The 11,440-nt window shown below is 40.9% G+C and overlaps 1 protein-coding gene across 8 annotated transcripts; it reads right to left on the bottom strand.

The window, feature by feature from the left end:
- Positions 1–106: 106 nt before the first annotated feature.
- Nsl1 (non-specific lethal 1) lies at positions 107–11,235 on the bottom strand. 8 transcript variants are annotated; one of them, XM_083043483.1, is made up of 13 exons: positions 9,197–10,149; positions 8,061–8,111; positions 7,079–7,405; positions 4,886–6,677; positions 3,309–3,811; positions 2,897–3,088; positions 2,545–2,776; positions 2,199–2,306; positions 2,003–2,078; positions 1,630–1,786; positions 1,138–1,361; positions 913–1,068; positions 107–418 (listed from the first exon to the last, which is right to left on the bottom strand). In XM_083043483.1, the coding sequence occupies exons 4-13, from the start codon at positions 6,421–6,423 to the stop codon at positions 272–274; spliced, it is 3,333 nt and encodes a 1,110-aa protein (XP_082899609.1). In that variant the 5' UTR covers positions 6,424–6,677; positions 7,079–7,405; positions 8,061–8,111; positions 9,197–10,149; the 3' UTR covers positions 107–271. The 8 variants fall into 8 exon arrangements, 7 of the variants coding, with proteins under 7 accessions (XP_082899609.1, XP_082899611.1, XP_082899606.1 ...); XM_083043485.1 differs by lacking the exons at positions 8,061–8,111; positions 9,197–10,149 and adding an exon at positions 10,537–11,234 and having other exon boundaries at positions 4,886–6,692; XM_083043480.1 differs by lacking the exons at positions 8,061–8,111; positions 9,197–10,149 and adding an exon at positions 10,537–11,234.
- Positions 11,236–11,440: the final 205 nt, after the last annotated feature.

The following is an 11,440-nucleotide window of genomic DNA, read 5'->3' as shown; positions in this document are numbered from 1 at the left end:
ATACTATGACGCTCGTACAGTTCTAATGCTTTGGCCAAAATAGCAATACTTAAAAAAAGAGCAATAATATAATTAATTAAGGTTCTTTCCATTAATTTAAGCAGAATGAAGTTATAAAATTTATATTTATAATACACTTTACAGATTCGTAATACCATTAACTTAAGGTGCAATGTTACATGACCGACAGGTATATATAACAATTGACAGGTAGCTTCTGCATATAGTAACGACGACGTAGACATACTGTACTTATTAAGAGGTTTATATCCTATCTCTTAGCCGTCGGACGTATTCTCTCCTTTTCAGTATCCCTATCGTCAGCTACTGTCCACTCGGGATCATTGGGATCCTCACCGTCTAGGTCACAACAAGCCGATTCGGTCGAATCCGATTCGGGAGAATCCATTTCCCCATCCTAGAAACGTAGAAATGTGAATGGTTACATACCGTTACTAGAATCACCAACATTCACAATTGGTCACTTTGCAAAACTCTATTTAAAGTTGCAAGCTCTCATACGGTAGCTGCGAACCAAAGAGCAAAACTAGAGAATCGTACAAAAGATTCTATAAATACATGGAAAATATATATATATATATATATATATTTAGAATTGTGTTAATTTAACGCGATATTTTTGTCGTGTAAAAATTTGCTAATTCTGCGTTTACGTGTGTCTGTGTGTGAGAAATACACGAAAAATAAAATTAGAAAATTACGTTATAAAAATATAGGAAGCGTCAAGTGGCACTTGCTTACCGGAAATAGCCTCGAGAGGAGCCATGAAACTTGGCTCAAAGTGTATATTAATAGTCAGTACTATAGCACATACATTTTATATAATTTAAATTTCTCAGACTTAGATACTTAATGCGAAAGTATATATCAGTACAAGTACAATGTACGTACATCATCAACCTTGTCTTCGTCACGGGAACATAGAGACGTCGATGAAGCTTGCCAGTGTCCATCCGGCATCACTTCCAACATTTTGTCATAAACTTCTTCGGATAACGGGAATACTCTTGGATCGTATGGTAAAATCTGTACGAAGAAAATTTTGAGCTATAAAATATTACGTTTGTGTTAATATTTATTTAAACACAATATACATATCGTTTATTAAGCGTTTACCTCGTTTTCATCTTCGGTAAATGCGGCCGCGGCATCGTCCTTCCCCAGTCTTAAAGCGGGCATGGTACGACGTCGAAGAGAGTTTTGTAAAGCAGACGGTCGGTGCGAATCTAAACCCGATGGCTGCTCTGTGTCCTGCACTTGAGACGGAGTGGCAGGTGGAGACGTGAATGGAGATACCACGTCTCCACCAAAGTCACTACTCGCGTGCGGTGACATAGGATCTAAAACAACAAAAAACTTACTTTCTTTAGCGAGAGAATATAATTTTAATTAGTCCGATATTAAAAACTTTGTTATTTCAACATTTAAAAAAATATTAAATAATATTAAACTAATAAGTTTAAATAAAATAATAATAAAATAATTAAATAATATTAAAATAATAAAATTAAATAATCTAAAAGTTATATTAAAATAATAGTAAATCTTATAGTTGTTTATAATCGCCGTTTAGTGGTTAAATATCACGATTAAACCAAGATGACATACCTGGCGTGTTCGCACCGCTGTCTGCTCTGTCGATACGACGATTGGGGCGAATTCGCGTTTGATGAGGCATACTAAGGTATGTCATGAAACGTTTATATTCCTCGCGTTCGCTACGCTCGTGTCTCAGGGCGATTGTTTCGTCCGACATGTCTTCGATCTAATAAAATCAATACACGATCGTTAACACAACAATTACGAAAGAAAATATCACGTTATCGGATTTTACTGAATAGCTTTTTATAGCATATTAACTCTAGATGGAATCGACGCACCGACATCCGCGTACGGCTCGAATAGCCTATCTATTCCCGATTTATATTTGATATATATCGAGCCTTTATATTCTTAGTGTTAACTCTAGATGTTCACTTACATCACTGTCCGGATCAGGACTGTGCATTACACCATTTTTCACATCCATTTTCGAAGGCTCATCGCACAGTCTCCACCTTTAACAATATGAGAAAGGTATCATTAATATGATACAATATATATAATTAAGTTAATAAATAAAAGATGAGCTTGTTTGAAAATCGGAGCAACAACTCGATAAATTATAAATATCTTACTTTGGTGTTAAAATCTCCTTGTATTGTAATTTTTCAGGCCTCGTTGAAGCAGCGACACTGTAGGGGATGACTATATTGTCAATATCGTATGAGTTTTGTCGTAGACGCCTGAAATATTAGAGTTGTTGTGAAATGTTATTTTTTTCGAAATATTGTAATAATAATATACATGTACAATGCATGCACACACTAATTGATGATTTTATAAATAGAAAATAAGTCGTGCTTCATTTTATATTTTCAATTGCTTTATAAAGTATAGGAATTTTATAGCATATGAGAAATTAATATAGCAATTTTGTTAACGAAAACATAGATTGGTGCGAAAATATTATTTATCGCTTACTGTGGATTGGAACTTTTTTCTTTAACAGTATTTTTCTCCGAAGAGGCAGTAACATGTTGCAATGGAGAAGGCACTGGGGATGAGTGTTTACTGGAACTTGAAAGCGCGCTAATGTCGTCATCATCCTCAGTTGACAATTTTGATATTTTTTTCTTGTTTAATCCAGGCACGCTTTTCTCCGAATGGTCGAGTCTATTTCTTTTACCATTTTTCAACATTTTTCTCTTGATCCCTATGTATGAGAAATACGTTATTTCACATCGCGAAGAAACAACAGCTTGATAAAGCGATTCATTCTTTCACTAGACAAGAATGAAAAAGAATGTACAAAATGACATTTTGTGATATGTACTTGCTGTAAGAATAGTCGAGGATGATTTCTTCAACCGCGCGGTATATTTTGTTCTGTTAGGAAGTTTCTTATTTCTTCTTTCATTGCTATCTTTATCTTTCACACGGGTAACTCGTAAATTGCCTCTCAACATTTTCTGCTGCCACTCCACTGATTTCATAATAGCTTCTAAATGGGTTCCATGTACAATTTCTACAATAAACAGACATATGTAATATAAAGCCGCAAAGTTTTTCGTTACTACTTGACAGAAACAATTTTTATTTAGACATTTAAAAATTGAATTATAGGAAAAACAGACCAGTTATGTATATAAGATGAAACTTTACTAAATTACTGTAATTTGACCAGAGGAATTTTTATATTATTAAATATATATTAATGAGGGAATACATATACATGTATAACGTACCATCAGGGAATGACAATACCGGATGATAACTAGGATCAACAAGTGCTACACGTTCCTGTACAGAAAGTTGTTCAATTGGTTCTTGCGGCTGCATTGGATCTAGCCTTCCTGTACATAAAGCACACGCAGGCAACACCTGATCACAATTGCATCTCACTGTTGACGCTTTAGCTGCACGCTTTGAAACTTCGTGTAGCCTATCCACTTGTAAAAGCTTTCGCTTTCTATAATAACTCCATACAAATGGACGCGTTCTACTAGCTGGTAATTCACCCTCGGGTGAATTGTATCGTCCGGTAGAACCTGGTAGAGCGCCACTGTATCCGTTAATAGTTTCCGCATTTTCGAGAACGACCAGGCCCTTCGTGGCCCTGATCTGCCGTTGCAGATCGTTATGCTGTCTAATTCTGTACTCTAAATCTGATATTTGTGCCTGCAGCCAGGTCCACCGTGATGCTACACCTGCACGATCCTGTGCATATCTCCATGCTGCTCTTTTGGATCTGTGCAAATAATGTAACAATACGATTGGCCTACTCATTTGCAAAAAAATTATACGTTGTGTAACAAATCATCAGTGTAGTCTATTATACATATATTCAAGTACAGACTATATGGAATACTAGGAAAGACCTTAAAAAGCGTAAATCCAGCAAATTAAATTAATTATTTCAACCTTATTGCCCGTTTTTCTTCTTTCATCTTACAGAATCATTAAATTCAAACATAATATACAGTACTATTGCAATTACACATACATAAAAATATGAGATGCAACGTTAAATCAAATCTGAATACTAAACATCAAACAAATTGTGAACATATTTTCAATGCAACATATTTTGTAAATAAATAAGCAAAAAAAAAGAATGCAGAACCGAGCCGCAAAACATATATTCGGTCCGTTTTCTCCAATTGTAATAATATATACTACTTATTGTGCAAACACTCAAAGGTTTCCCAAACTTTATATTAGAAGCTGAATTAAGAAAACTTTTGCACAGTTTGCTTTTATATCGAGGCATAAATAATTCTTGAGTTGTAAAATATCGAAAATTTAAAGACTAACGAATTAAGAATTAAAAGTATAAATACAATTTTTTTTAATTTTTTTGCTGCAGTAGTTAAAAATTAAATTGTTACAAATTAAATTGTTCAAATTAAGCCAGATTTTTGGAAGAAGTAAATTTATGCTGTAAAATTTTTAAAAATTTTGTTTAAATGCTATCAATTTAATTATTTATAACACAAAGAATAATGATTTTGACAATAATATAAAATTGTGGATTTGATTTTAGAGAGCTTGTTATAATTATTCATAACACTTAAATATTTTTAAAAATGTATATCTCCAAATATTTTTTCGAGGATATTTTAAATACTTTTATCACGTTCAAATTAAATATATATAAAACGTCCATCATATATATCCTTTTTCTTCTTAATCAATTCTATTTCATATTCAAAATATACATTTTTAACAAGGTGAAAAAATAATCGATAAATTGCATACATCTAATAAAGGCAAAGTAAAAGATTAGTACTAATATTAAATTCTTTGTTACAGGTTTACTTACATGGGTAGATTCTGTTGATGAGGATTGTTAAATGTTTGCATTTCGTCACAACTTTCTCCACCACTACTGGACGCTGTACAATCCGAATCTAAGTTAGATTCCACAATGTGCAACTGTGTGGACAAAGCTCCGGACACACTTTCCACTTCTTCACCGTTTAGTTTAACCTGAAGGGTACCGAATACCGGTTGACGATTGCCATTATTGCCGGACGTACCGCCGTTCGCGTTATCACGCGACCCTCCACCAAAATATCGACAACACACTCTCTGACGATTCACACTGTTACTCTGGGCGACGCACATTTTCTCAATTTTCTGTAAGAACGAATGCAAACTACTGCTAATCTCAGGAAAGTTTCTCGCATTGGATTTCGAACCGATATTGACCAATTCTTGCAGAAGATATTTCTTTACGCCGTGATGGGCCAACTCGAGGACGCCGGTATTCTCCTCCGCCACGTGTCTGCCCACAATTCTCCCTTGAAGTTTTCTCAGTCTTCTCAATAAAAAGGCGCATCGTCTCTCGCTTTCGAATTGCTTCTGCGCCACAATGTCTTGTTGTAATTTCAAACTGTTAGACCTTTGTTGGTCCACCGTGTCCACTGCTATATTCATATTCTCATTGCAGAGACTCATCACATCCACGCCGTTAAGTAAATCCCGCTCGAAGGACGCGAATCCCTCCTCGGGCATGGCAAACATCTCCACGCCATCGACAGCGCTCTGCACCGGCTCGCCGCCACCGGTGGAAATATTCGCGGCACTCTCCGCACCTTCTATCGAACTGATGACCTGCAAGATATCCTCCACATTGTGGGCGATATCAGCGACGTTCCCTATGTTCCCTATGTTGCATTGCTCGGCGGTGATATCGGTGCCAAAGGCCATGATCTGATCGACGTCCAAATTCTTATTGTCTCCCGTTTCAGTCTCGGTAGCCGCTAGGGGCAAGTCCACGCTCGATTTCAAGAAACCCATGTTGTTCGTTTGATCACCCATAGATGGGTCGCTCATTATAATGTCGATCACCTTCCCTACGGCGTGACCGGCGTCCGGCAGCGTAATCGGCCGCTCAAAGTCCTTCTGTTCCGCCTGCTGTTGCAGACACGCTGCCGCACCGTTTCTCGATCCGATCAAGTCGGACGCGTTCGCGAACGCGGATAGCGAGTCGAGGTCGTTAGCGTACTTGGAATTAATGACATCGCGTATGAGGTCCTTCGAGATACCGCGCAAGCACTGCTCGTCGATCTTCGACGGTTGCACGTTCGCCGGCACCACAAACTTGGTCAAGATCTCACGGTTCTGGCACACCTGCGTGGCCTGCTCGGCGGACAGAAAGCCGCTGGCGGCTGCTGGTAGGGTAGGGAGCAAGTTTTCAGGCTTTTGAGGACCGCCTTCCGTCAGAGCAGGGGCCATCACTGCCACTGACGCTGCCAGTGCCGCGGCCTCCACATCCAGAGGCTCCCACGACGTGCCACAACGTGCCACAGCGCGCCCGCCACTCCTGCGCTCCCCGTGCACCGCGCTCACTCCCATTCATCCATTACTACACGGCTGGCTCTCTGTCCTGCCTCCCTTACCACCTCTGTCCACCACCCTAGCTTGACTATTCGACTTGTCTCTTCTTTTTCTTTGTCTCTTCCTCGCTGTGTTTCCGCTTTATTTTAATATACAGTGTTGATTTACTAGCCTGCCATCCCTATGGCCACGGTAATTACGTCGTTTCCACAGTTTCTCTCATGTTATCGATCATTTACTCCCATTGTTTATCACAAGACGATACTGCTCTCCTGCAAAAAATCAAACTATTACATCATGCTTTGTATTCATTTATTTCGAAAAATTAAAAACTAAGGATTGTTACTATACAATTGAGAAAACAAAAAAAAAAAAGAAAAAAATGAGACGTAAATTCAGATAAAAATACAATTATTCTCGATATACAAATAACATAACATAAGTAAAAAAAACTTAATAGTTACCAAGCCCTTTAATCATCGCATGCTAAAAAACGGGGTTATCTTTACGTTTATCGTTACGCGTTACGCAAAATTACATAACATTTTTAAAGCTACATAGATAAGTGCAACCGAGGAGCAATATTGAAAGTATAAATATAAGCTAACAAGTAGAGTTCGTTCTAAAGAATCGGTACGAAATTGCGTAGTCATAAACATGAATGTAAACTCACTTCGTTTCCACGTTTGAAGAAGCGTAGCATACTTGACGTCTCGTTTAAATATATTTCAACGTGTTCTCTTGCAATATATAAACGAAAACATTCCGATATCACACCAACGTTGATTCGGCTTGCAATCGTTGCGATGGCGTTGCTCAGTTTTCAGGATGATTATTTTCCAGAGTCGAACTTTGTAATAACAATAATAATTCGCAACAGTAATCTCTCACCGCTCGGACAACGCGATGACGTAAACAACAGCGATGTTATTAAAATATTTCCGTCGAGATCAGAGTTATCTGGTACACCACGTTCCGTGTATCGCTTTTCTTCTGCGTCCTGAAAACAAAAAAGAATAGGTAATGCTTAATTCTTACAAATGTCCTGCTCGCATTCACAAAAGATGCACGCTTTTATAACGAAAGTTGCAAATTATAATCAGCTTAATTTCTAGAAAGTATTTTACAGTCAAGTACTCGCATCTGAGTATTAGTACAGATTCAATGTATACAAAAGATATTGCAACTTTCGTTTTTCATGCGATTACACTTGTTTTTCCCTCTTTTTCTGTATATTTTTTGTTTTTAAAATAATTTAATTTTGTTTTCCTAATTTTGCTGTTTTGAAAAATTTGCATAACTTTTTGGAAAACTATAAAAAATACTTATATCTCTCTTAAGCTATATATAGCAAAAATTGAATAATACAATACAAATTAAATATTAAATATATTGTCCCTCTTTTTATCTCTTTACAATAAATAAGTCATGTCTTTCGTTCAGTATATTTACAATATTAAAATTTAATTTTTAGTTTAATTTTATCTTATCACTAATCTTGTATGTATCGCTCTAATCAAGAAGTTCCTAAGCTTCTATATATATATCTTTAAATATGCGATACATTTGATATTCTTTTTAATATCTATTGCGTATCATTCGAAATATATTTTAAAATAACAAATTTTATTGTAGGGCAAATTGTTGAAAATTACCTATCTTTGTTAATATGCTGCAAAACTGTGCACTTCTTTCATTTCTTACAGCTTTACATTTAAAATAATTTTAATTAAGTAATACTATACATATAACATTCAAACTTGCAAAATGTATTTCAGTATAGTCAAGTGTATATTGCGTTACTATAGTTACAATGTTTACTAGCTATTTCAGGGTAAATAATATTGCGCAATAAACGTAATCGGATCGTGGTAATCGTGTAAACACGCGAAACCTTCGCGATTCTATTGAGAAATAAAATAAAATCGGCAGAGGAGATGTATCGAGAACAATTGCAGAAGATACACTCTTCGATACACCCAATATGTACAAATAATTCACGATTATTCGCGATGACACAACAACGAACTTTCAATCAATACGCTAAAAGGTATTTAAAAAATCCGAAATGCACTTATAAATTTTTACAAAATTTTTTTTCAGAAACCGCATCGCGAGAATCAGCTGATCTATAATAATGTATCGAATTTCTTTTCTTGCCCTTTCAAACGCCCTTCTTATCGAAACGTCACGATGACGTGGAGCTGTTATCACGCAAGCTAATTAGAGTTAATGACATCTTGTTTGAAAAAATCAAATATCGCTTTCTCTTCAAAAATCCAACGAGATTAAAATATCCACCGAGACCTCGCTTTAAAGGGGGGGAGGGGGGGAACTATAAATCATGTATTACAGTAAATGGTGGCGAAAAAAATCGTAACATAAACTGCGGCGTATGCAATCGCGCCGGAAGCAGGCCGATATTTCTCCGCGGCGGGGCCAATCATGCGTATTGTTAACGGAGGACGACAAAGAGAGAGACGGCATCTTTAGCGGAAAAAACCACAAACCGGGAGAGAACCGGATAGAGAAGCGTGCCGAAAAAAAGTCCGGAGAGAGAGGATATTTCGCCGGTCGCGCACAAATAGGGAACACGAAGGAGAGGATGAGATGGGGGACGGAAAAGGGGGTCGCCGAGGTAGCAAAAACGAGAGGATGATGTACGAGAAAGAGAGATAAAGAAAAGGGCGTATATAGGAGTCCCGAGGGTGCGAATTCTCTCCTCCACTGCAGGGATACACGCGCTTTCCGGTCGTGTCATAATTACGCGCGGCGCAAACGATATACCTACATAAGAACGCGTGCTAGTGTGCGATTACACACAAAGCAAATTAAAGCAGCGGCACACGGTCTGACGCATCACCACGTGATACGCTCGCGGCAGCGGCGTCGACTACGACTACGACTACGACTACGACGACGACGACGACGACGACGACGACGACGATGATGATGATGATGATGAAGTTGATGATGATGATGATGATGACGGCGGATAATGCACGATTAATAAAAACAGACGGCGATAACGAAGAGAGCCGCGAGATCACGAGAAGAACCGCGCGCGCGGCGTCTGTTGCATAACGCGCCGCACGGATTTCGAACACAGAGCCAAGTTCCACGTACACGCGATACGAGAGAGAAAAAGAGAGAGAACCGGCTCGTTAATCTACTCTATTAATATCAATACTATGCTATCAGTAATGAGATAATAGCAATCGCCTACAAAAAGAAAGATCAAGGACCTGTGTGCGGTCGAAAATGCCGGGAAAAGGAAATAATATATTCGTGATCACAATTTCGATCTCTCTCTCTCTCTCTTTCCGGATATATATGATATTTAAGAACGAACACGCGACACGTCGGAAATTTCTCGCGCCAGGTGCACGAACGACGACGACGAAGACGACGAAGACGAAGACAACGAGGAGGAGGGACGCGCACTGCTCCTCTACCAGGAATCGACCACTATTCTCGCGCACCACTCCCGCACTCCGTTCAACGGCGGCGAGTATCGAGCGCGCGACACCTCGCCGCCTCGAGGAACAACACACCCCGCAAACACACTGAGGAACGCGGGGACAAGCATGCAACGACGCGACACGAACTACGGGTTACGATACGAGAGTCCGCGACGACGATATCGTCGTCGTCATCGTCCTCCTCCTCCTCCACCTCCTGCTGCTTCTCCTCCTCCTCCTCCACCACCTCTTCGTCGTCGTCGTCGTCGTCGTCGTCGTCGTCGTGATCGTCGTGATCGTCGATGCAACGCGAAGACGCCCGTTGTGAAAACACGCCCGATTCTTACGCGGAAATAAAAAGGAGAATATTTGCCTGCCGCCAGCAACCGCGACGATGTTCGGTCGTTCCGTTTCTCGCGACGTACAATGGCGGAGCAAAAAACAGCCTCGAAGAGAGGTAGTCGCTTCCCTCGGAGATCCACGGGTTACAACGCACACTCTCCTTCCTTTCTTGCTCGCTCGCTCGCTCGCGCCGTCTCTGTCCGTCTCACTCTCTCTTTCTTTTTCTCTCTCTCTCTCTCTCTCTCTCTCTCTCACTCTCCTCTGCCACGCTCGCGCTCTCTCGCTCGCTCGCACGCTCCCTCCCTATCTCTATCTCGCTCGCTCTCACCTCTTCGTGGCCGGGCTCGACATGCTCTCGTGGGATAGCGCCGCAGGCTCTCGCGAGGAACGCTCTGCCTGGGCCTGTGCCCTTCGGGGAAGGGGGGCAGGACCCCGCGGACGCACAACACTATCCGGGCGATTCGCGCACGAGTCCGGATCGTCCACGCTGAACCGCGACACGTCCCGTCACACCCAACGTACGATAATCCCGTCGTCCGCGCTCGGCTGCTCTCGTCCACCACCGATCTCCGTTTGCGAAGCGACGCGCGCGCGTTCTCTCCCTCCGTCTCTCACTCTCTCTCTCTATCTCACTCTGTCTCCCTTCGTCTATCTCTTTCTTCCTCCTTCTCTCTCCTCTCACGTAACTGTCGTCACGGTACGTCGTATGTGTAGTCGCTCTCGTTCACGGAACACAACCGCACTATTTCTTCTTCCTCGCGAGGAGAGCACGCTCGACCGATCCTGCGCGAAAACGCCTCTCTCTCGCCGACGACGAGGCACGAATGCACATCCGCACGCACGATACGTCGGCCGTTCGTTCTAGCCGTTCCCCGGAAAGTCACGCGAAAGCAACGACGCGAGCTATTTATCAATAATATATATAGGAAATTCGACCAACTTCGCTGCTACTATTATACACTGCTGCTGACTGCCACCGCTGCTCGTTGCTGATGCCGTCGTCGCGCGCGATCGACCAATACTGCGGCGGTCGCGGCCGGATGTGGCCTTCGTGGCCACGCTGTCCAATCGGATTCGTTTGCCGCGCTGTAACGTCGGAGCTAAAGTCCATATCGCAAACCCGCCGCGCGGCGGCGACGGCGCGAACGCGCGCCTCTCGTCCGCGCATGCGCGCCGCCAAGCGATTGGTTCGCGCTGCGCGCCATCCAAGTAGCCGCCATATTCAAGAAGCC

The sequence above is a fragment of the Prenolepis imparis genome, unplaced genomic scaffold, assembly GCF_030444845.1.
Source record: "Prenolepis imparis isolate NDT839.2.m4 unplaced genomic scaffold, iyPreImpa1.0 SCAF_8, whole genome shotgun sequence".
Taxonomy (NCBI): Eukaryota; Metazoa; Arthropoda; class Insecta; order Hymenoptera; family Formicidae; genus Prenolepis; species Prenolepis imparis.
This window is presented reverse-complemented; position numbering and strand designations above follow the sequence as displayed.

Bases quoted from the DNA above. Each gene is read 5' to 3' on its own strand.
- Nsl1 (XM_083043485.1), bottom strand. From the start codon at position 6,423: ATGGGAGTGAGCGCGGTGCACGGGGAGCGCAGGAGTGGCGGGCGCGCT. The intron at 3,089-3,308 runs GTACGTTATACA...TGTTTATTGTAG, and splicing joins GGTATTGTCATTCCCTGATG to AAATTGTACATGGAACCCAT. The intron at 1,362-1,629 runs GTATGTCATCTT...TTGTTGTTTTAG, and splicing joins CAGCGGTGCGAACACGCCAG to ATCCTATGTCACCGCACGCG.